Source organism: Sceloporus occidentalis, unplaced genomic scaffold (genome assembly GCF_023333645.1).
Source record: "Sceloporus occidentalis isolate IW3139 unplaced genomic scaffold, rSceOcc1.0.p SCAF_13, whole genome shotgun sequence".
NCBI lineage: Eukaryota > Metazoa > Chordata > Lepidosauria > Squamata > Phrynosomatidae > Sceloporus > Sceloporus occidentalis.
This window is the reverse complement of record NW_028316993.1, coordinates 16,995,228-17,021,310: the sequence shown is the minus strand read 5'-3', so window position 1 is coordinate 17,021,310 and position 26,083 is coordinate 16,995,228. Positions and strand designations below refer to the sequence as shown.

Sequence of the window (26,083 nt, the reverse complement as noted above, 5' to 3'; positions counted from 1 at the left end):
GTGCCAAGGATGGGCTAATGGCAAACACTTCAGTGCTATTAAACAAATATATCAGTTCTGCTCTCTTTGTGCTCGAGTCTCCAATTAATAATTGAATAAGGATCTGTTTTCAGAGTGCTGCATTCCTCATAACCAGCCTCGCTTTTTTCTAGTGTTGTGGAAATAGCTTAGTTGCACAACTGGCATGCCTCGCGGCTGTTCCCGAAAGCATTCCAAACTTCTGGTCTTGCTTTTGTAAAAGAAGCATCCTCATGTTCTTTGTCCCTAACCCTCTGCTCTAATAAAAGTTAGGAGCAAACGCATGATGCATTTTCTCAAACAACTGTTAGCCAGTGTCCATACTGGTTCCAACTAATGGTCCATTTAAGGAAGATTCTGGTTTTCTTCAGTTTATTCCGGACGCTTTGTGGCCACTTACTTATCACATCGCTTTTTGCAATATTCAACCCAAGAATACCTGCTGTTAGAGGCAGGCGGCATCTTCCTTCCTGTCTCCTTCCCTATTGTTTTGGCAGTTATTACATCACAGTATCTGTTAATCAAGACATGATGTGATATACTGTTTCAGTATCACCATATCCAGTAATATTTTAATATGTTGTTTCCTGATGTGTATTCTTGGGCTGTTTCGAGTAGAAGTACATCATGTGCATTAGAACAATATACAGCCAGGCTTAGCAGCTGGGGATATCTTTAGTTTCTAGTTAACTTGTTTTCAGTTGCAAAATTCAAAAACAAACCACAAATCACTTGTTATTGACTCATATGCTAGTAAGTTCTACAGATGATATGTATGCTAATTTTAAAAAATGGCCACAGATTTGCATAGGTAAACATGATTCAATCTGTAGACTTCAGTGAGAGCTAAATACAGGGTAACGCTAGACTGCAGTTTGTTGATTTGTGGGTAAAAATATTGTTGTGTGCCTTTCAAATCTTTTCTGACTCTGAGGCGAATCTTTCGTAGGGTTTTCTTGGCAAAATTTGTTCAGAGAGAGTTTGGCATTGATTCCCCAAGGCTGAGAGAGTGTGACTTACCCAAGGTAACCTATTGGGTTTCCATGGATGAGTGGGGATTCGAACCCTGATCTCCATAATCCATCTTAATAAAACTGAGATACTTTTTGGAGAGCAACCCATGTCTTCAATTGGATGCAATCCTCAACAGATTTGCCACAGTAGGGACAGGGAACACAAAAGCCTGTAGTTCCCGTTATTCCCCACCATTGGCTGTACTGGTTAGGGCTGATGGGAGTTGCAGTCTCAGAAGATCTGTGTGGCCACATAGTAAGCAGTACTCTAGAACCTTTGGAAACACTGGCATTTGCTTCCAAGAAGACATGCCTACAGTTGCAAATCTTTTCTCATTTGATCCAGAAGGGAAGCGTGCCTTTTACCCCTCGGTCAACTGTAAATTCTGTCCTCTTGCATTTAGTCACCAGTCAAAGGTGCTGATATTGATATTGATAATTCTTGACAGAAGCAAATGAGGTTGCTATGAGATGTTTTCTGTCTTGGAAGAACCGCCTTAGCTCGAGTTGGTGTTGCTGTGTAAATAGGGTGGTGGTTGGAGAACAGACTTGACCTTCGTACCTTTTATGTGGCCTTATACATTGTGTGCTAAAGGCACTTCACATTGCTTAAGAGGCTATGCTTTCCTCAAAAAGTGGCTTCTTCCTGTGTTGCAAAATCAATATGTCTCTTCTCTAGTCACCCCCTTGAGATGTCTCTTCTCCATCATTCCCCCACTATACAGACAGCAGTGAGGCTTTCTAGTTTGTCATTATAGTCCTAGAATAAAATAAGAACCGAGAATTAACTATAAGCAAATAACGGCTTTGCATTCCTGCTTTATCCAAGAATTAATGAGGCAGATTTAGGCAAAGGGATCATGCATGTATCCCTTAGGGGTGCAGGACCTCCATGCAAATGGTAAAACTGCATATAAAAATAAAAGATCACACTTTTTTTTTACTGTAGAGAACTTCTCTCTAGGAATCTCTAGGTCTTCCCACGCAGCTCTGATGTTGGCATCTGGCAGACACTGACCATAGAATCCCACTGGAGGGTCTACAAATGTCCATAAAATCTGCAACAGTAAAGGTTGCAAATGTGGGGGACCAGTGCAGTTTGACACCACTTTAAGTGCTGCAGCTCTGTCCTATGGAACCCTGGGGTTTGTAGTTTTACAGCATCTTCATCCTTCTCTGTCTCAGAGTGTTGGTGCTTGGCAGATAAAGCATTGCCAGACTGCATTATTTCTTCAGAGTAGATGCACTGTTAAGGCTCCCTTCTCTTCCTCTCTTTGCTGCAGCCTGTTGGAAGAGTTGTTCTCTGCTGAGAGAAGGATGAAAGGCTGGTTTCCTTTTTAGGGGGAAATAATTTTTCACCAGTTTTTAAAAACAAACCAGCCACACAGTTCATTAAACAGTACACTAATTGAGCTTATTTTTATTTCTTGAGTGACTGATTTACTTGGCAAAACAGGGTTGGCAGAAAGAAAAGAATTTTATCCCAAGGAGGCTTTGAAGGAAATAAGTCAAGCTTTGTTGGAACTGTTCTTAAAATTGGTCAGTGTCTCAAATAAATAAAACAAATAAGGGTCCCTCAAGGTTTGCAAATGCATGTGTTTTAACGACATACCAAACTGGTTTAAAATGTCCTTGCTGCTGGATTCATTGTTTAAGGTTTGTGGTTATAGCAATCTTCCTGTGTGTGGAATATTTACACATCCTGGGAGCGTCTCCTGATATGCTGGTGCTTAATATTTGTTTTACTGACTTGCAAGCTAATGTGCAGCAAAATGCCAAATGAAACATATATATAAAACCCAAACCTGAATGACTGAGCATGTAACAACCTGTATGGAAAGATAGCCCAAAAAGATAGACAATAGTACGGCTCCTTTTAAAAGGTCAGGTCAGTGACAATCTAAATCATCTTTGTTCATGTAGATCAAGCAAAGCCTCAGCCAGCACAGTTACATGAATGTTGTATTCAAAACCATAAACGATATTATCCCAGGGTCTGAGGATGGGATGGGATGGGATATTCTGGTATTGCAAATTCTAAATATTTGGCTCTTTAAAAAAGGAATCTTGTCTTGGAGCAGAGCATCTGTAACCCATGTCTAAGGTCCCAGGTGCAATCCCAGACATATCTAGTTTTTAAAAGGAGAAACAGGTAATAGGTGATGGGGAGGACTTGTGCCTAGAAAGCAGCTGCCAGTCAGAGGAGACAAATAGTCTGACCAGACATAAGCAATTTCCTGTGGTTTTTGAAATCTAAATGGCATGATGATTGGTTTTTTGCCCCCAGTCTCTAATTCTTAGACACACTGCCGTCATGTTTCCAAGCTTGTCTGCTGCTCAGTAGTTTGGGACAGAAATAAGTGCCTTTGTTCGATACCACTTTTTAAATAGTGTTCCCAGAAACCTTTCAAACGTACATTTCCTTGATTTGTGGCTGCATGGTTTCTAGCAGCTATTGAGTACTGAATTGTTCTCTTTTTTGTATGAGCTGGACTATGGCTGCATCTGCAGTGCAGAATCTGGTTTGACACCACTTTAACTGCCATGGTTCAGTGCTACAAAATTCTGGGAATTATAGTTAGTTGTGGCACCAGAATTCCATTGCATTGAGCCATGACAATGCAAAGTGGTGTCAACCCAAAATACTTTTGCCATACGGATGTAGCCTATGACTCCAGATTGTTAGTCCTACTTTTGAGTGTAGCTACTTACCAGTTTTGGGAATTGTTCTAACATGCATGAAGTGCAAAAGGTAAACTGACAGGTTGCAGAGCATCTGCAGATTTCTGGGCTAGCTGGAATTTTGGTGATACTTTTGAGTACATACTTGGGATCACCAAACAAAGCCAAGATATACATGTTAATATTAAGAGAACATGTTTATCATCTCTTACTTTATAAGTTTAAAAACACACTGGTAGACCTAAGAATTAAAAGTGGAGTATGCAAGCCTGAAATTGATCCACTCCTTGTCTAGTCCATGAGGAGGTGCTATTTGATGTTGTTTGTTTAGGTGGTGGTGGTGGTAGTAGGGTTTATTAGTAGTAGTACCTGTAATAGCAGTAGCACAGGTTGAGTATCCCTTATTGGAAATACTTGGGACCAGAAGTGTTTTGGATTTTGGAATATTTGCGTATGTTTGTTTTTGTCGTATTCAACTGGCCATATCTTTTGGAACAGCCTGTTTTGGTTCCTCAGGTAGAAAAAGCTGAGTGTTGAATTGTCCTTGCATAGCAGCCAACAGGCAGAAATAGGGCACTGCTGTGTGTCTGTACTAGACTTGGTGACTCTTTCATTATCTGATGGCAAAACAAGGCAGGGCTTTGTCTAAACAGGTATTTGTACCTTGGTTATTTCAGTGGTTTTGTTGGACTGAAAGAGAAACCATAGAGCCTTTTATGCGAAACTGATATATGCAACCTTTTCCAGGCAGTAGATTTGGGAATGCCACCAGGCTTATAAATGGTCAGTTATTTGGCTAATTATTTCCAATTAATTGTTTGGACTGTCTCTGCTTCAGGCACTGAGACATTTGAAGGCGCCTCTGGATTGCATATTATTAGTGTTGAATAAAAACGTTGATGAAACTTGTTGAGTTGCCCTTCTTTTTGTGGAGTAGGAGCCGCTCTCTGTTCTTTCCATGTTATTACTGCCTCCAATACCAAAGTTAAAGAAATGATGCCCAGGTACATGTCCATTTTGTTAACTGAGGTATAGTGCGCCCGCGTTATACACAGCTTTGAGCATTATGTCCAAAGCCGTGCGGGAGCGTGTGGGGTGCAAGGGACGGTGTGTGTACCCTGTCGCGTGCACGAGGCCCATTCACTTGAACGGGGCTTGAGCATGTGCATTATTTGGCTTATGCGGGGGGTCTGGAACAGATCCCCTGCGTAAGCCAAGGGCGCACTGTACATGTGTTTTGGAAATATACCAATAGAAGGAAGCCAGTTCAACTCCTAGAAGACAAAAATGAATAAGCAAACATTATGGCCTATATCCAGTTGTTAGTCCCAACTAGAGGAGACTCCCCCCCCCAATTGTTTTTTTAAAATGTTATCAAATTCCCATTGATTCAATGCACCTACCCTCATTGGTCTAATAATCAGATGCAAGCTATAGCTGAAGCTCAGAACAAGAACTTAAAGATGGCAGGCCTCTCCATCTTTAATAAGGCAGGACAAGCTTTGCTGTTGTTGTTTCCGATTTATGGCAACCCGAAAGCAAACCTATTGCAGAGTTTTCTTTGCAAAACTTGCTCTGAGGGAATTGAATTTGTTCATTGAGGCAGTGGCATCTGTAGGGTGCAAGTAACTCATAGTGACACACACACACACCATTGACCTCCTTCCATACTACACCACACAGAATCCTCAGTCATTTTTTTGCACTAGCGTTACTCGTAAACTGCAATGTTCATATATCACTGATTGTAACAGTAATAGTGGTGATGTGAACAATTAAAAACATTAAAATTATACCTTTAAGCTTCAAGATCGTACGCACAGCCTAAATGTATTTACATGCACATAGTTTTGTGTGGTTGAAGGAAAAATGTGATGAGCTGTGATGTTTTTAAAAGAAAATTTAAAGAGAATAAAAATTTAAATTTAAAAAACACAGTCAGGGACCTCTCCTTTCTCCTCCCACTGAATCTTGCCCCACTTATATTATGTCTTCAAGCATCTCAAAGGGATACAAGTGAACACTGGAGCCCATTTGTGCCAAAAGGCAGGTGGTGTCAACCCACCTTAGGGTGCCACCTGGTGTGATCTGCACCCCCAGCACTCCCCTTGTGATGCCCCTGAATTGAGGTATACCTATATTCCTTCCATCTCTCCCTCCCTTTCTCCTATCTTCCTCTCTATCTTCTTTTCTTGCATGATTTGCGTCTTTTCTCAGCACCAAACACTGATGTCTGTTTAAACAACCAATGATGGAGTGCTCTTGGGATTTTGAATTGGAAGCAGTCAAGTTTTAAATCTCTCCAGTGTACACACAGAGTATTTATGCCCCCTTCAGTTTTGTGGAGTTAGTGCAACAGTTAGCTGTTTGGGAAAGACTCTGGAAAACAGAACTTGTGCTTCTTTCATTGGTGTGTAGAGAAGACCCTCTCCAAGAAGTAATGTTTTTGATCTTTTGGAGGAAGAATGTGACATCTGTACCATCAAATGCAGCCTGATGTCACCTGGGACACCAATTTTTTTTATTAATAATAATATAATCTACATAAAATAATATTGAAAAAATGTTTTTTACATAGTATTTCACATACAGTATGTAATAAATCACATTAATTATCCATTCTTAATTGCCTTATCTGAATCTTATTCATGTTGAACCATTTAATATTAACTAAATATTAGTATCGTTTTTGAGCATGCTCTCAGATGATCTACTACTGCCTTTTTATTGTGACATCCAGCTCTGGGAAATATAAAAACATTCAAAGGATAGGCGTGTTTTATAAATAGGAACATTGAATTTTTCAGCTGTTTGAGAAAGAGTGGAAAGCGTTGATTGAATATATGAAAAATATGGGCGGTTCTGTTATAGTTTTGGATTTTTAGAATAATGATACATAGAGAGAATTTGTCTAAGAGGCATTTCTATTTTTAAAAACAGGATTTAGCTGAATATTTTGTACATTAGGATAATATGATTATAAGATCATAAGCAAGTTACATAAGACTACTGTAAGTATTATATCAATCTTAGAATAAGTTAAAGAGAGTTAGGTAACAGTGTAAATGAACCAAAGTCAGTATACTGGAAGTCGTTATTTCCCTATCTGGTGTTTAGTGTGTAATATGGTTTTTCTGGGTTTTAGTGTGTGTGTGTGTGTGTTTTTTGTAGGGTTTTTGTTTAGTCTTTTTGTGTTCTTTCTTGTATGTTTTTAGATACGGGAAAATAGCTATTTGAAGATGTTTATTAGGTTACTTTGAGTATTGTTACTATTATACTATAATTATAATACTATTATACTATTATAATGGTACTATTACTGTATTACTAGGTTACCTTGGGTGTGTATAATTAGGGCGCCTTACAGACGGGCCTAAGCGGTGCCGTCGTTGCGCCAGGAATATGCGCGAGGGGCGGCGCTTCCGGACGCGCCTTGCCCCTCACACATATTCCGTACGGCAAGATGGCAGCGCCCTATACAGACGGGCGCCGCCATCTTGACTTAACGGACGCACAGCGTCCGGACGTCTAAACCCGGGAGAGCCATCGTGAGTGCGCACTTTCGCACTTGCGGCGGCTCTTCCGGGTTGCCGGAAGGAGTGCGATTTCTGCACTCCTTTTTTGCAGCGCGGGGGAGTCGCGCAGTTTGGCTGCAGCGGCTCCCCCACGCTGCAACCGGCAGCGGCCCAAGACCGCCCCTTTTGGGCGGTCTGTAACGGGCCTAGGTTATGTTAGTTTGATTACTTTAATAAAAATATCATTTTTTAAAAAAGATTTGCACAGTGCTGTACATACAAACAATAAAATAGATAAGAGTAAACCTGCCCATGGCATACAATCTAAGAAATTAGGAGGAACTTCCTGACAGTAAGGGCTGTTCGACAATGGAACACACTTCCTCGGAGGTCTTCAAACGGAGGCTGGATGGCCATCTGTCGGGGATGCTTTGATCTGGATTTCCTGCATGGCAGGGGGTTGGACTGGATGGCCCTTGCAGTCTCTTCCAACTCTATGGTTCTATGATTCTATGAAATAATAGCATAATACATAACAATACAGGAAAGGCTTCAATAAAACAGGCAACAAATTAAAAATGTCAAATAGCAAATAATAGTCACACAATATATATCATGAGGGTGGTGAGTGTTCTTCCTCGCAGGGAGAAAAATGTTTCCCTGTGAACTGAAAATGGCACATTAAGAAAGGAAACGCTTATGATAGAACCAGCTTTTTAGTTTTTATGGAAAGTTTTGAAATATGTGCCCACCCCATTCTTCCACCGCCTTATTCTTCTGACTGTGTTGACTTGGCCAAACTTTCTGAGCAGCATCAGAGACTCATCTGGTCCATGGAATGTGAAACTTCTGAAATCCTTAAAATGAAGCAGAAGATGTAAAGTTTGGCTTCAGTAGGTGGCTTCATCATTTCCTGCTATGGTTATTTGCTAACCTGAAACTGAATCTCTGTCATCATGTGGCTTTAAACACTTCTGCCTTCCCCCAGTGGAATGGTCTTCTGAGGAAGTAACTCCGCCAACCCTCCTTTCTGTAAGTGTTGAAACGTCACCACATCTATAAGTACATTCAGGTTGCCTGTCGACTTATGGCAACCCCATGACTTTCATAGGATTTTCCAGTTCTTTTCTCTGAAATCTAGCCTACAGCACCTGGTCGTCATTGGCAGTCTCTCATTGAAGTACTGACCACTTCGCTTGGAGGCATTTCTAGAAAGCTGCTGATTTCTCTGCTCTTGATCAGTTCGGAGTCTGCCTTTTCATTGCTGATAGGCTAGTGCCTATCAATATGCCAGCGAATATGGAAAACAAAACGCTAGCCAACAGACTGGAAATGCTCAATATACGTTTTCATTGACAAAGAAGACACGAAGGACTACAGCAACTATAGGACCATAGCAAAAACTCCAGGCGGTTTTTAATCATGAACTTTAAACATGAGTTTTATATTTAATTATTGCCCTACGTATTGTAATATAAATATTGCGTAGAGATGCAGCTTAATATGTGTATGCTATGTAATGATTGTGTTTTTAACTATGTTGTAACCTGCCTCGAGCCGTGAGGAGAGGCAGGTAAGAAATAAAATGATCTTTATTATTGTTATTAATTTCCCAAGCAAGCAAAAGTATGCTTAAAATTCTGCAACATACACTCCAATCACATATGGAGAGAGAAATCCCAAAATGTGCCAAGCACTGCCGTTGCTGATCCCAGATCAGTCACCTGCACTTCTAGTTTCCCCTTTCTACGAGACTTTGCCACTGCCAATATCGTCTTTAGCAACTGGCAATGTTTATTTGCAGTCTCCTGGACTTCACACCTTCAGGAACAGAGTTTCCTTCCTGTGACAACTTTATCTTCCGTGTAATGGGAGACTGCACCATACATAACACTTCTGTCCATTTGGGAAGCATGGCCTGCCTTTGTGCAGAACGATCCACAACTGCCATCCTCTGTGGGCCAGAGTCTTAGTTTCATTTAGATCAAGATGGACAGATTGTAGCCATTGGCAAGATGGACTAGGGCTGAGGAAAACTGCAATTCTGCAATCAGGGACGTAGCTAGGATTTTGGGAAGGGGGGGGGGGGTCCAGACTAAGTGCCACCATTATAATGGGGCTTGAGTGTGGGGGCGCAGCAGCACACACCATTCATTTTTCTAATGGAAGGGGGGGTCCGGACCCCAAGAACCCCCCCCCTTGGCTCCGTCCTTGCTGCAATATGTGGAGGGTCACACCTTGCCCTCCCATGATGGAAAGATGAAGAAAGATGACCAAATATCTCAAAAGGAGAAAGAAAAGGATGACCAGACTTCTTAGTTGGCGTTTATAAAGTTCTGAACAAACACTTTGCGCACTTTGTGGTCTTGGAGCTTTGGTGTTCACCCACATCCCATTATTATTATTATTATTATTATTATTATTATTATTATTATTATTGCTTGGAAACTTAATCTCAAACTACTAGTCCCTGGGCCAGCATTACCATTGCCCATGTTGGCTGAGGCATTTTGAGAGTCTCCACTACTCCAAGAAGGGTATGGTTCTTTTTTTAATAAGAGTTAAGTACAGTACTTGCATTGGCCTGTGGGTAAGTTGACCCAGGTTTTTTAGCTTGATTTTTTGACTAAAATTTCTAGACTTATACATGAGTATATAGACTGCACTTTGAGAGTGAGAGAGAGTACTTTGCCCATCTTATGTCTCTTGTTGGCCAACCAAGATAGATGTAAACGTATGCAAGCAATGAGGTTATGGACCATTCTTCTGCAGGAAGAATTATATCAGGACACAGAGGCCTGTTACAGACTGCCAAAATAAAGCTGCTTCGGGTCTCTTTGGAAGTATGCTGTTTAAATGATGCATGCATTCGAAGAATCCGGAAGCTGCACCAAAGCTGCACTCCAGTGCTTAGGAATGGAGTGTGGCTTTGGCGCGACCTCCGGACTCTTAGGACCCATGCATCATTTAAATAGCATACCTCCAAGGAGACCTGAAGCAGCTTTATTTTGGCAGTCTGTAACAGGAGAGAGAGAGATTCGAAAAGTCATTACTAACCAGATGGGTTAATAACACCAACTCTAAGCCTGGCAGCTGTTTCAGTTTAACTGTAGATGGATGGGTGAGAAGTGAGAGAGCAATTGTGAGAAGGCAAGTAGACACCATTATGTATACACCACCATCTCCCTAGCCAACATGCCTAACATATTGCTCGCCCCTTGAGAGTGGCTGTACTAAAGCTACTCACACTACACAAGCATTTATATCAATTGAGCCCTAGTTGCACAGCATCTTTGCACAATCTGTAGACCAGTGCAAGGAAGTTGCTTGAGTTTTCGGTATTAAACAGCAGTTCTACTAGCTTTTGGCCTGTCTTTAGACAGGATGGGCTCTGCCATTAGGCAGAGTGTGGCAACTGCCTCGGGCTGCAGGTTTTGGCTGTTGTAAAAGGACAGCAGAGTGTTCATTTATTATTATTATATTTGTCAGATTTTCTGCCTCAGGCACCAACCTAATTTTGCTAGGTAATATGCAGCTTGACTCTTCGTGTGTGTTTGTGTGTAGCATCTCCTGCTCTGCCTCAGGCAGTGAAGAGTTTTCAACTGGTCCTCCCCTTGGAAGAGTTGATAGTTCTGTTTAGGAATACAAAATCCAACCGGGGGAGTTTTTGTTTTTGAAAATGGAAATATAGATACCATCTGATCAACCAAAGAAGCCTAGGGGATTTGTCCCATGTGAAAGTAACCTGTGACACAATTTTAGCAAATTTCTCAAAACCGGATCAGGTCATCTGTGTGTGTGTGTTGCTAGTAACTTGTGATGAAATTCCCCATGCCATCAGTTGTTTCCATGCCTCCACTTTTTAACAAGCAGTTAGTTATGATACTAATAATTTCACTTCTGCACATAAATAGTTGTGAAATAAGCATATGATGCTAGCGGCTAAGGCTGCTCTTAAAGTCCAACAAACCATGAAAACTTGCCAATGGCTCTTTTTATAGCTACCTTTTTAATTAACCTAAAGAGTAATTGCCACATGAAAAGTGCAGGTTGATTTTGTTAAGTATCCTGGTTTAAGAGGGAAGGGCTCAATCCTTACTCCCCACATTATAATCCTAATGTAATCCCCCTCCATTAATACTGTGTGTGTGTTGTTTGTCTTCAAGTCGTTTCCAGCTTATGGCAACCCTAATGCGAACTTATCACAGGTTTTATTGGCAAGTTTTCCAAAGAGGGATTGCCATTGCCATTTTTGAGGCTGAGAGAGTGTGACTTGCCCAAGGTCACCCAGTGGGTTATCCTGGCCAAGCGGGGATTTGAACCCTGCTCTCTAGAGTCATAGTGCAGTGCTCAAACCACTATACCATGTTATTCTATTGAGTTTTAAAAGGACTTGCTTGTGACATAGTCCTTACGTTGTGTCCATTACTGGTCCTCTCTTTCCCTCTGTTCTGCAACTGCCCTTATTTCCTAGCATTATTTCTTTAGACTAGTTATGTAGAAATTACCGTCTGGATAATTCTCAGGCTTCTCAAAGGTTTAACAATTATGCAATGGAAATGTTGGTTAGCCATGGACACATTCCCTGAAATGTAACTTGTTTCATCTCTACAGACCTTCCTTTGCAATGCTGAGATGCCAGAAATTTCTCTGAAGAGATGTTTCAACTCACTGACAGTTAATACATTTTCCGCCAGCATCTTCCCAAATTGACTGTTAAAGAACCCCAATGTGTTGCAATATGGAACGTGTTTACAGAAGGCTGAAATTTTGCAGCGCAAGCTCACTGGCTTGCACTGTGCCAAATGTGCTGATTGTACATAAACACACTCTATCATTTGGCAAAATAAAGCCAAGCACTGTCATGTACGAACTATATATACAGACATGCCTAAAACACTTGCTGTGTAAACAGTAAAATGTAAGGGAGACACAGGGAATCCAAAAAAGTAACTTTTCCAAGCTCTGGTGTACTTTCTGTATCTGCCACTTGAGGCTGTAGTGTCCATCGATCTGATGGAGCCAGCTGCAGTTTACAAAAGCTTATGCCAAATCAAACTTGTTAGTATGGAAGATGCCATTGGATTCTTTGTTGTATTTGTTGCGATAGACTGAAAATGCAATTGTAATTCACCAAGAGGGCTGAGGACCAGCTTTTCTGACCCTAGACCATCTGAACCTGTTTTGAATCCAAACCCCTTTCAGCCTAGAAAAGCTGAACATTACCGATGAATGCATTGAGCGGCATAGTGGGCAGGGTGACCATAGGGCCTCTTTTTCCTGGACATGTCTACATTTCAACCTAATGTCCAGGGATCTGGAGGATTTGCAAAATGTCCTCTATTTTGAACCATAAAAACTGTCCTTGTGACATCTCAGCAGGCAAGCGAGAAGTACTGTAGCTCAACAGATTTATTACTGTCATGGGTGCTGCAAAGGGCTTCTTAGTTGCAGGCTGCAGAGAAGACTGTCGCTGACCATGTGGAAGCACTGTTGAAGCACATCAGCAACACCAAGGGGAAGGGGGGGGGCAAAGTGTGCAATTTGGGTTGTGAAAGAAGCAGGAAGGATGAGAGAGCAAGTGGGAAAACTACAATAATTTAAATGTGGATTTAGTCAAGATTTTGTTACTAGTAAAGTAACAAGCATTTATTTTGTTCAGCGTTCTATAAGTAAGTATATTGCAAGCCAACAAAGCATTTTAATGAGTAAGTGTCAATGTCCTATGTGGAGAATTTGAATTTGGAACATGGTGAACTACAAAAAGATTGTGTAGGGAAGAGCCGGTTGGAGTAACTGAACCAAAATGACAGGTCCCAATGGTTTTGGTCCGTGTGTGTGCGCACACGCGCACGCACATAGAATTTTGGCAAAGCCAAAATGTGGTGTAGTGGTTTGAGTATTGGCGTATGACCCCCAATGCTCAAATAACTCCAATGACAGGGTTCTAAGTTTGGCCATGTCACACACTCTCAGCCTCAGAGAACGGCATAGGCAAACCCCCTCTGAAAGCTCTATGATAGAGTCACCTTAGGGTTGCCATAAGTCGGAAACAACGTGAAGCCACATAACAACGAAGTCGCCAGTCCCTTCCCTAGAGCATAGAAGAGGTTGCAGCAAAGCATGTAGAGACAGGAAGAAGTGCAGTCCTGGCTATATTAGAGTAAGACAGGCGTGTGTCATCCTGGAAGTGCAACCCTTGTTCTAGAACATACTGAACTAGATGGAACAATCGTCTGGCTTAGTTTAAGGCAGCTTTCACTGCTTAAAAATGCCTGGAAGAATTAAAAGCCTTTTTTCCTGGCACCCAGAAGAAAGTAATGTTGGTGTCAGATGAGCTTTCGTGAGGAGGGCATTCTCTCATCTGTGAATCACGGTGGAAAATGGCATTTCTCCTTTGTCCTCCTGCATCCTGCCATCTGCAGAGGAGAGCGTAGCAGGGATGGCCTCCGCAGATTCCCTTAAGAGTGTAGGCAGGTTGGTATGAGAAACGGTGCTCCTTCAATTACTGCCACAATGAGACCAAGCGACGATGGAGGGAGGGAGCTCATGTGAACATTTTTAGCATGCAAGCTTTGGAGTGGGGCCAGAAGTCTAGCACATAGCATAAAGACAGCTGCTGTTTTGGAGTGGCTTCATCATACCAGCAGCTTCCTGTTTATGAAATGCTGATCTGTGCTTTCACCCTGGTTGTAACTAATACTGTTTTCGCCACCTAATCTACAGAGTATATATGATCTTGATACACAATGGTGGCTGATTTTGCTTTTCTCTCACCTGCTGGGAATGTCACGGTGCCCCAGAGTTGCCCAGGGCCATCAGCCTATCAACTTCCATCGTAGCACAAAGGGCATTGTGCCCAAGCTGGGGGTAAAAAAGGGAATGGAGTACATTTTGGCAGCATTCTTAGCACACAATAAAGCCATCATACATCTAATCCACTGTGAGCTGAAGCCAGTTCTTTTTCCATTAAATCCAATTCTGAATTGCTGTGGAGGGTTATTTAGTAAGAACCAGCTTAGATATTGTGTCTTTATCCTCTTGTTGCACAGTTGGTGTCAGAACAGAGCAAATGGGGCCCCAGAATATAAGTAGTCAATGTGGCCAGATTTATGCATTTCGATCTAGATGGCCAGATTTATGCATTTTGATCTAGATGTGGTATCCTCTTTTCCTCTGTTTTAAAGAGGATTCTGTGTATTTGGGTTGAGCATTGTTTGTTGGATTTATACTTTGCCCTTTTTCCAAAGAATATAATGCAAAAGTACTAGCTTGTCAAAACCTGTGGTGTTTGTGTTTTGTGTGCCTTCAAGTTGTGTCTGGCTTATGGTGACCCCCCCCCCCCCAAGGCCACCATGGACTGGGGTTTATGGGGTTTTCTGAAGATTTGTTCAGAGGAGGTTTGCCATTGTCATCCCCTGAGGCTGAGAGCATGTGACTTTGCCCAAGGTCACCCAACTGAGCAGGAATTGAACCCTAGTCTGCTGGTGAACGAAGTTGGGACCTCTCATAATTATGTTTGTATATATGCAACACACATATGCAGTACAAATTGTATATGTATTATATTGTGTGTGTGTATACAGTATACACACACACACACACACACACACACATATATATATATAGTGTGTGTGTGTGTGTGTAATATTTATATTAAATGTATTTGTATATATTATATATGTTCATAAAAATTACATGCTCCACTGCACTTTAGACTCATAGTAGACTCTCACTTTTCCTCCAGGGAACTCCAGAGGTATACATAGTTAACCCATGACAGTCCTTACAACTACCATGTGGGACAGGTTAGGCCAGCATAGAGGTGGGTAACTGCCAAGGGTCATAGGGCCACATTGTACTCTCCATTCATTTTTGCAGAGGTCAGTGGATCTTCTTTGCAGTCCATGTGCATGAACAGGGTACACCTTGCGACATTTCCCTGTGGCTTTACAGTATGAGGAGAAGATCAGTTGTGGTCCCTCTTTTTCAGGGAAGCTTCTTACCTTTTCCTTTGAGGAACCCAGGCAACCGCAGAGTTCTCTGGAATTCAGTTTGAAAACCCCCTACACTGCTGCTGTCAAGTTGTGGGTGATTCTTGAGATAACATCAGATGTTGAAGGAGCTTGTGGATGGCTTTATTTTCCATATCTAAATGTGAGGTACATTTATGAGTTAGTCTTGTGGTCATACGTTTCCTTTTGAGCCATCTATGGGTTGCCATATTGCCCAGTTAGGTCAGCCTCTGAGCAAGGTTTTCATAATAAAGAAGTCAACATTTTAACTGACCATGAGTATATGTTTCTTGATTTGGAATTGATATTAAACCTAGAATTTCATTTCAGCTTCCCGTTGCCTCTGCCGAGAGCCAACATCATATAGTAGTTTAAGCGTTGGTCTTGGATTCTGGGAGACCAGGGTTTAAATCCCTGCTCAGCGATGCAAACTCATCTAACCAAGTCACACTCTCTCAGCTTAAGAAGAAGGCAGTGGCAAACATCCTTTGGATAAACCTTGTTTGTTTGAAATTTGTGACACTGCCAGCCTGTTCCAAAGTTACTCCTGCATATACAGTGATTTCAGTGCCACCAGCTGATCTGCTAGGATCTTTGGTTCTAAATGCTAACAAGAAAAAAATGCCTTGCTTTGTCACATCACATCCAGCATCCAAGTTCCAGCAACCGACAGCCAGGCATCTAGGCCAAGAGAGTAGCATTTAACCCTGGTTTCCTATTGCTACTACTACTCAGCAATAAACTGTGTCTGTCCATACATGTCAGATCTATTCAGTTATCCTTCTGATTACTGTTGATGGACCTACCCTTTGTCAAAAAAATTAAGAAGCAATAGCTGCCTCTTGTGCATTGCCTCAAGATGGAGGAGGTCATTCACAGAAATGACACTTTCCCCCTCCACATTTTAATTTTTTCTTTAAATTTTTTGAAGTCCACTTGAGATCAGAGATGGAACATATAATAACTCCTCCTAATAAAATAGTCTGATGGTAAGTGTTGACAGAAATGGAATCAAATACAGCTTTTGAGACACAAAAAAGATGTTGTGGGGATATTTAAAAGAGTAAATTATTTCAGACTGAGCATGCTGGTTTTCTGCTGAAGAGAAAACTAGAAAGATTTATGGTCAGGATGGAATTCCCAGTAGGTGCCTATTTTAGAGGAGGAAATTAATAACAGGTGTACTGACACACTGGGAGAATGGCTGTCTATGCTGCAACATTTTGTGGCAGATTTCATCTCTTTTTTCATGTCGGGATGCAACCTCAAACACTACTTCATGGACAAGAATACAAATAATGTTTTTGTGGGCATCCTCTAAATGGAAGTGCATGAGGATCCTTGTTGATGTTGCTGCGTGCCTTTTAAGTCAATTCTAACTTCTGGCGACCTAAAGCAAACCTGTCACAGGATTTTCTGGGGCTGTGAGTGTGTGACTTGCCCAAGGTCACCCAGTGAGTTTCCATAGCTGGATGGGAAATGAAAACCTGGCCTCCAGAGTTGTAGTCTAACACTCAAACCATTACATCACACTGGCTCTTGTTAGGATTCTACCAGAAGTCGTGTGTAGAGTTTGAAAAAGTTACTCTTTCGGATCCAGTTCTCCCAATTTTCCAGCCACTAGGGAGATTCTGGGAGTTGTAGTCCAAACAAAGTACAGTCAGCCCTCCTTATCCATGGATTTTTTAATCCATGGATTCAAGCATCCACAGCTTGAAAATATTGAGAAAAAAGTGTAAATTCCAAATAGCAAAGCTTGATTTTCCATTTTATATAAGAGGCGCCATTTTGCTATGCCATTGTATTGAACAGGACTTGAGCGGGGGACGGCGGGAGGTGTTCGGGAGTCCTAGAACCAAATCCCAGCACATATCAAGGGCCCACTGTAATGTTTCCAAGCTCTGGCCCTGTGTCCCTTAAACACACCCACCCCGCCACTACCTATCTGATTCATCAGCTGTGTCTCTGTGCAATGCTCTTTGTGGTTTATCAGTGGGGAAATTACACAGCTTCCTTTGCTAAAAGTTCCAGAGTATGACCAATTGACACAGAGCTGCTGGCGGGGAACAATCCTGCTCTGGGGAGGGTGACCGATAGGCGATGGTGGGAGCAGCTCCCAAACAGCTGTGGAGATGATGATGAGGCTTCTATTTCGCACCAAGGCAAGTGCAACAGTCCTTTGCCCTTGGCTTAGCTTGTCCATGCATGCTTCCTTGCTATGGGCTGTGCAGCCTCCTGGCCCATGTGAGATCACCAGCAGCGTGTGGGGTGTGAAGAGTCAGCGCTGTGGGATGAGCAAAGAGGAGGTTAGCAAAGCATAGTCAGGATTGTGGCCAAACCATAGAGCATGAAGAAATTGATTGATTTATTCATTCGTTTATTTGGAGTATAAATTGCCCAGAAATCCCCTAACATGGGCCATCCCAGAAATCTTGCCAAAAGGAACATAACATTCCCAATGTCTGTGAAGCTGGAGAGAATGGAAGAGGAAGAAAATTATGAAGATTGCAATGTGTGCCTTCTGGTTTTAGCAAGGCTCTACAAACCATAGAGTTGTAGAAAGTTACTTTCTACAAGTGCAGACTCTTTGTTCCAAATTTGCCTGTTCGAACTGACCGTGGTTGTTCGCGCTGCTTGGCAGGAAGAAAGATTGAACTCTGGGTTGTTTGGAGGACCAAGCAGTGATAAAGCTATATAAGGCTGCATTTTGATGTGAAAAAAAAAGAGATGAAATCTGCTATGAAATGTTGCAGCATAGATAGCCTTTCTCCCAGTGTCAGTACTCCTGCCATCCATTTCCCTCTGCACCAAGTAAAGGCAGTATTTTGGCACAAAAGTATAGCATACAAACTGGCTTTTGTCTGATTTGCCACAGAAACTGAAATGTCTTGGAGAGGGACATTCGGCCTTGATAGCAGTCCCTGTGGTAGAACCAGAAGTATTGACTAGGGCACAGGTCCCCAAACTTTGATTCTCCAGATGTTTTGCACTTCAGTTCTCAGAAGTCCCAGTCAGCTTGGCGAACAATCAGGAATTCTGCGAGCCGTGGTCCAAAACATCTGGAGGACCAAAGTTTGGGAACCACAGGACTAAGGGTTACATTGGTGTGATGGAATGACGAAGAAAGAAAGGTTCCTTACTGGTTGCTCTGTAGCCTGAACAGAAAAGGTACTTTCCATGACTATGTTTCCCAGAGTCCCTTATCCAACTTGGCTTATTAACCACTCTGGAAATTAAAGTTGGGAGAAAAAACTTTTCACAACTTGGAGCCACAATATGGGCCGGGTAGATCGGGGTTTTTTTGCAACGTTGGCCTGTTACAGACAGCCAAAATAAAGCTGCTTCGAGTCACAGTGGAGGTATGGTGTTTCAATGATGCATGCGTCCTAAGAGTCCAGAGGCCACACCAAAGCCACGCTCCAGCCCTTAGGGCTGGAGCGTGGCTTTGGTGCAACTTCTGGACTCTTAGGACGCATGCATCATTGAAACACCATACCTCCACTGTGACTCGAAGCAGCTTTATTTTGGCTGTCTGTAACAGGCCTTAGGATCTTTTCAGTGGTACAATTCAGCTTTGAAACTCCCATCCCTATGTGTGTTTGCATGATGACAAGATCAGTTTCTCCTGTGCATAGATGGAAATCATTTTCTGTGGTTGCTGGACTTGGCTTTTAATTCCTTTTAGATCTTCCTTTTTTATAAAAAATTTTTACTGCTGCTTTAATAATTCCATCTTAAATAGACGGCATTTGAATTGATTACTGCATATTTTAGTATATTAATTTAAATGTTTTTAGCTGCCTTCAGGACACTGTTTCGGAAAGGCCAAATAAAATGTTCTATTAAGGAGCTGAAATATGAGCCTGTTGTGTTTTCTAATGGTAATTGCAAAGTAGTGATAATTCCACTGCCGGTACCTTTACCTAGATCCTCTGTAACCTTGTTGATGGTTAGAGCGGAAAGGTGGCATGCCCTGTTTGGCTTATACTTTATTTTGGTCTCTTGAAGGATTGTGGAACTATTATTTCTCTGTATTTCCTGTAGATGCATGCAAAGGCTAAGGGCAGGATTTCTGTAAGGCATTTCTAAAAACCACAAAACCCCATGTTTTGAATATTTGTGTAGGCAGCTAAGGAAGAGCCTTAAAGGACAGGAAAGAAAGGAGGGTCTCTGAACCTAGGGGTGTATATCTTCACTGATTTTGTTCTCATAGGCAAGAACAAACAGGTTTGCTCTGTGCTGAAGAATTATAAGAGCTCTTATAGATTTTTAATTATTTTCTCCTTATTTTTGAACTTTTTTAAAAAAAATCCTGTTTTGTGCATAAAACCATTTTTGCACCCGTTTTGCACAAAAAACCAAGGTGTTTTTTCACAATGGAATTTTCCATTTTAAACAAATCCCAAAACATTTTAAGAAACCCAATCTTGTTACATTTGGCACTTTTCTTGGTGGGACATCTCAGGCTGCATCAGCAGTGCAAGAAATAATCTGGTTTGATACTGTTTTAACTGTTCATGGCAATCAGGGCCGACAATCCAGAAGTAGCTATTACAGGTTGAGCCTTCCTTATCCAAAATGCTTGGGACCAGAAGCATTTTGGATTTTGGAGCCTGGGGGGTACAGCTTCCAGAAGCCATGCCCAGGCGCCCAGGAACAGGGCAACTATCACATTGGTGTAATGTGCTAGTGTGGCTTAGTGGTTTGAATGTTGGACTATGTATGACTCTGGAGACTAGGTCTTGAGTCCCAACTTGACCATAAAACCCACTGGGTGACCTTGGGCAAATCACTCCCTCAGCCTCAGGGGAAGGAATTGGCAAACTTCCTCTGAACAAATCTTGCTAAGAAAGCTCCATGATAGGGTCCCCTTAGAGTCACCATAAATTGGAAACGACTTCAATGCATACAACAACAATCCATATTCTCCTCCCAATCCCCACTGTTAGACATAGCTTAGTTCTCTTACATATGCTATCATTTGTGTTGTAAAATGTGTAGTTCCTTTTCAGTTGTGGACCTCCTATAACCAGAAAAGGGCAGTTGGTTTGTTTATAAACTATTACATTTATATGCTAGTGATTTAAAAATTCACAAAGAGCTCTGTATCCCTGGATTCTGCATCCACAGATATTAATTCATCCACGACTTGGAAAAAAAAAAAAAAATATATATATATATATATATATATATTCCAAAAAACAAACCTTGATCTCCTCCAATGATCTTAAGGCATGGCTCTTCTCCACCCTCTTTTTCCTAACTACAACAATCCAGTGAGATATGTCTGTTATTGACTGGCCCAAAGTCAAACAGTAGGTTTCATGGATCAGTAGAACCTTGAATATAGGTCTCCCCACATACTAATTGTTGCTGTTGTTGTTATTGTTGTTGTTATCCTTCCCACTACTTTATTAGGATGGCATTGATCCACATTGTGTTTTAGAGTACCATAGGATCAGTGTGATAAACTGGTTAGAATGTTGGATTGAGACTGTGAAGACTTCCACACTATACAGTTATAGCGCTATGATTCCACTCCAACCTCCATGGCTGCATATTGTGGAATCTTGGGATTTGCTGATCCATTTTACAGAAGATATCAGGGACTCAACTGAGAGTAAATGCAGGCAAAGTCCCATCACTGCAGTTCAAAGCTGTTCATGCAAAGGTTGAAAGGAGAACAAATGAATGGTATTAATTGGGGATTAATCTTTGTTGGGAATGCATGCCAAAGAGGAGTGAACCAAAGGCTTAAGAAAAGAGGCAAGTTTTGGGGAGCGATCCTTTATTGGATGCGAGTACCTCTTCATAACCAGTCTTGGAAGGAATTCCTAATTTCTATGCCAATAGAGCTGGGCACCAGGGATTTCAGGCAGGTTTCTAATTGATTGTGGCTTCGCCTTTTTCTTCTCCATCTCACCCGCCAATGCCAACAGAATAGATTAGTGACAGGTTTCAATTTGGTCAAGCGCTGATAGTGTGTGTATGGAGGGGGGCATTTTGTATATATCCATACTGTCAAAAGAGCAGCTGCCAATGCTTAAATATAGGCACAGTACCAGGAAATTTGACATCCTTAGAGGCTATGCAATTGATCACTTATCTGTGGTCTGCTTCTTTAGAATAGAAAGTGTTACAGCTGACTGAGGTGTGATATCACCAGCACCACTGCTAGCACAGCATATAGATTTGCAGCTCACAATGTTAAGTTTCTCCTGCCCTTCTATTGTCCTTTCCCCCCTGTTCTTAGTTCTTCTCCAAGTTATGGATGACAAGCAGGGAGGAAGGATCTATCTGCTAAATGCATATGGTAACTTTAAACATCTCTTGATCTTTAATTTTTCCCAATGGATAAAGATACCTGTATTTTGAGGTTTCATTTTCTCAAGGTGTGATGCTGTCTGTATTGTGTGTGTGTGGTGCTTTCTTTCCTGGGCTTAAGCTTGCTTGGCTCTATCAAGATCCACAGTGCTTTTCAGAGTATAAAAGTTCAGGTCCTTGCCCCAAGGAAGTTAAAATCTAAATTTTAAAACAGCAGAAACATCAGCTGGGAAGGAGGGGGAAGCTAAATTTAGTTGTTAATCTCAACTAGTGTAGACCTGTTGAATCAAAGAAACTCATATAAGTGTTAATTTATCAAATTCCCACCATTTTTTTGGGTCCAGTCTTATCGGGAAAAAGGTTTTGATTTAGGCCAGAGAGGTAGTCTGTGGTTATTCCATTGAATGCATTCAGACCTAATTATCAGTTCGGTCAGACCAAAGTATGAGGATCAAGATTGTGTCGAAGACTTCATGGAAGAGCTGGATTTTGACCAAGTATTTGAAGAAAAAGCCATGGACATTGATGTTCCTCAAAGGCAGTTGTGGTAGTGGTGGTGGTTATTTTATTTACTCATATCCACCTTTCTCCCAATATAGGGACTCAAAGCAGCTAACAGCAAATTTAAAACAGCACAATTTTAAAACAGCACGAAAGCATTTTAAAAGTATAAATGTGAAGTTTAAAAAAGCAATTAAACAATCTAAAATTGCACGTTAAATATATTAAGATGTGTTAAAAACTATGTTCAGCAGCAAGAGAGAGAGAGAGAGAACTTATTATTCAAGACTATTTATTTCTGTTTAAATATGCATATTCGTTTAAAAAAATCTGGGTTTCCCCAAAATGTTCAATTTGGCCGGGAGGAGATTTGAATCCATGAGGATTCGTTTTAAAAGAGGTTAAAATTCTTGTCCGCTGTAAGCATTGGAAAGGCGGGAGGAACAGTGAAAAGCACTGGAACAAAAGTAGTTTATTGGGGTTAAGAACTGGAGGAGCATGTTCAAACAGAGCTGTGTTTAGCTCTCTAGTGCTTTCTAAGGCTGTCGATACTGGTACCCAAAAGCACCTAAATTCTGCAAGCTTGCCTATGACATATATTTAATGCACTGTTGCTCAGTGCTTTCTGTTTCCAGGATTCAAACCAGAGCTTGGAAAGTAATGTGATCAAAGTAGCCAAACTATTCCTGCAATTCATTACTTTTCTGGATAATGAATGGTAATGCTCTTAACTTTCTAAAAGTAAAACAATATGTATACCATTTATTTATTACTCCTCAAAAGTTTTTGAGGGATTTAGGGCTATTTAAGGTGAGGGCTGTTTAGTTCTTTTAAAAAAGCAATTTAAAGGTAGTGCATTAGCAACGTGCTACTGAAAGGTAAACTACTGATTTCCTTTCAAGTAAAGAGTAATGATTAACACAACAAATCACACATTCACACTCAGTATTGCAAAACAGTAATGGGAATGAATGACTACTCTCTTCTTACCTGCTCCAAAAGATTTTTCCAAGCTCTGATTTAAACCGATTTTGGAATAGAAGAGAATGGCAGAGAGAAATTTAATCCCCTCTCCAATTTGTTCTGTCACTATAGTATGTACTAGAAGCTTTACTTGAAAAATTGGAAGACTAAAATATGATATATTGTACATATCCTACTACAATATTACAAGTTCTGAAGATATGGTAACTGATAATCTTGCACATATTGTACTTTTTCTGAGTGGCAATTTAGCAGTGCCCACAAATAACATTTGCTCTTCAGATGAAAACTTGAGGAAAGTGGTGTTTGAATATTCATTGGCATTGCAATACTAATTTTTGTTTATTCTGCAGGCAAAACAGGAACCCACTTGGATAGAGAAAGACTCTGTGAACACTGCTGATAAGGTAAAAGATACATCATTGCAGCACCCCTGCTCTCTTTTTTCACATCCTCACCTTTTTTGTATGTCATAAACTGATGCTGAGAGGGCGGTTGTTTGTTTCTATTCAGGGTTTGAACTGAATTAATGTAGGCTGTGTATCATTCAGAAGTCTGTGCTGTTAACTCACTCTGAACCTAAGCCTGGAAGTGCCAAAACTGGTTACTTCAGCATAGAAACTAGGAGAGAGGTTGTCATTGATTGCCAAAAAATTTACCAGGGTACATCAGACCCAAATGCAAGGATGGTTGAGGTTCCTTTTTCCTCTCAGAGGGTTACAGCTACCATCTATTCACATTTCTGTTTCTGTGGCCTGTTACAGACTGCCAAAATAAAGCTGCTTCGGGTCTCTTTGGAGGTATGCTATTTAAGGTATGCATATTGAGGAGGGAACAAGCTTGTTTTCTTCTGCTCCAGAGAACAGAACCCGGAACAATGGATGCAAGCTACAGGAAAAGAGATTCCACCTCAACATTAGGAGGAACCTCCTGACAGTAAGGGCTGTTCGAGAGTGGAATGCACTCCCTCGGAGGGTGATAGAGTCTCCTTCCTTGGAGGTCTTTAAACAGAGGCTGGATGGCCATCTGTCAGGGATGCTTTGATTTGGATTTCCTGCATGGCAGGGGGTTGGACTGGATGGCCCTAGTGGTCTCTTCCAACTCTATGATTCTATGATTCTATGAAATGATGCATGGGTCCAAAGAGTCCGGAGTTCGCGCCAAAGCCACACTCCATTCCTAAGCACTGGAGTGCAGCTTTAGTGCAGCTTTCGGATTCTTAGGATGCATGCATCATTTAAACAGCATACCTCCAAAGAGACCCGAAGCAGCTTTAGTTTGGCAGTCTGTAACAGGCCTATGACTGAAGCAGGTAGCAAAACAGCTGATGAATACTTAACAGTTTTCTCAAAATTCTTGTCATTGTGTGCTTGGCTCAGCTGCCAAAATGGAGACATTAGGATGCTAGACAGGAGAAAATTGAAGCCAATTGAGAATTAACATGGGGGAAACCACATCCAGGTGCCAGACAAATTCCAACTTTGTGCTCCTCTTCACTGGCTTATGAATGTCAACTAATGGATTGGTTGAAAGTAGAATAAAAGAAACAGTCAAATCAAGAGGGAGGTGATGCTGTGGGTGACTGATCCTCTAGCTAGCTGATACCATACGAAACTGGCTCAGAGTTCATTTGAAGGCTCCTTGTGTGTATGTGTGTATTATCAATGAGAAAAACATAGCTTTCTTCCCCCATTACACATCCATACAGATGCATCAAGTAGAGCTTGTTCCACGCTGTGAATAGATTTCTCCCTGCTAACCTGAAGTAAATGGGAAAGTGTCACAATGGGCCGCTGAGAAACATTTTCAAGGTTATGTTGTGTTGTAGCTTTATTTGCAAGCTTCTACAGTTAGAAAGACTAGATTTGTTTTTTAAAAAACTTCTACGCCTCATTTTCACTCATGTGTTGTAAGCGGTAGAGAAACAGAATTGGAGATATGGGAGTAATGAACATTTTATAAGGCACATACATAAACCTATGCAAGAGAGGGATTTTCCTACTTTATGGGAGTTGTCATGGGATCAGCACATCTAGGGCTCTTTGGTTGTTGGAAGAAGCACTTTCTACTTTTCTTCTCTCTCGCTAATGCTTTTCTAACTACAGTAGTTTTCCCCATGTGAAATGCAGACCTACTGGTCATGACAACTGCAGAAGTTGGGTACTTCTGCATGATGTCTTTCTTTCTTGTTTTTGGTAACAACTACAATCTGTCTCTGCTGTGAAACTGAAATTGTTTCCACACTGATGGAAAAGAAATAAGATTTATGTCTTATAGACATTTTTTTAATGCCATAACACATGCCCTGTAGAGTTTAGGAGAAAGGTTTGGCTTTGAACAGCAAAAGTGAAACTGGGCTACAAAGTTTTTAAAGTGGGCTTTTACCACAAGTGTTTTGCTTCAAGGGAGGACAGGAAGCTCTTTTTTCAAGCTGCAGTACTTTTAAACCTGCACTGCCCCATCACTTCCGTTTGGTTTGGCTTTTGCCACCTGTGTTGGTGACTAGTCCTCTACGAAACAGAGCGTGCTCCAGCTGATAGTGTGCCTACGGAGATCAGCCATGGTCCCTTAGGGAACCCAGAAGACCTTTCAGTTTGAGATGTGCCACTTTGGCTGGAATGGGATAATGGATGTGGCTAAGAAACCCAAGCTTCCTCGCATCTTTGCCTTTCTGGCTCTGTGGCTACATGGGAAGCGCCGTGCGGAGCCCTGCAGCCTGACTCTGCTTTCTCCAAACAGTATCAGCGACATGGTCAGTACTAAAGAAGGGCCCATCTGCTTTGGCTGTGCTTGCTTGCTTGTAGCTTGTAGCAGAGAAGTAACTTCATGGGTTAGTAGTAGGTTTCTCTTCCCATCTCTTGGACAGTTCTTGTTCTCACCGGAACTGAAGATATTAGGAAAATGCCCTGTGTTCTCCTCATTTGTTGAGCCAGTGGAGAGCAGGGAAAGGACCAGAATTTAAAGAACTTTTCTAAGCTGAAGTCCAAAGATGTAGTCTTGGAGGCACATGCTGCAGCCACTTTACTGGAGC

At 41.5% G+C, this 26,083-nt stretch overlaps 1 protein-coding gene across 5 annotated transcripts in view; it reads left to right on the top strand.

Moving 5' to 3' along the window:
• The window catches only part of LOC149305094 (ribosomal protein S6 kinase 2 alpha), an 84,213-nt gene that overhangs the window by 27,171 nt on the left and 30,959 nt on the right, over positions 1–26,083 (top strand). For 3 of the 5 annotated variants that reach the window (XM_089478194.1, XM_089478193.1, XM_089478196.1), the window contains exon 3: positions 23,406–23,459. In XM_089478194.1, coding sequence (XP_089334320.1) covers positions 23,406–23,459 — 54 coding nt within the window. Of the gene's footprint in view, positions 1–23,405; positions 23,467–25,624; positions 25,805–26,083 lie in introns of those variants that run through there. The other 2 variants (XM_089478197.1, XM_089478195.1) reach the window with 2 other exon arrangements.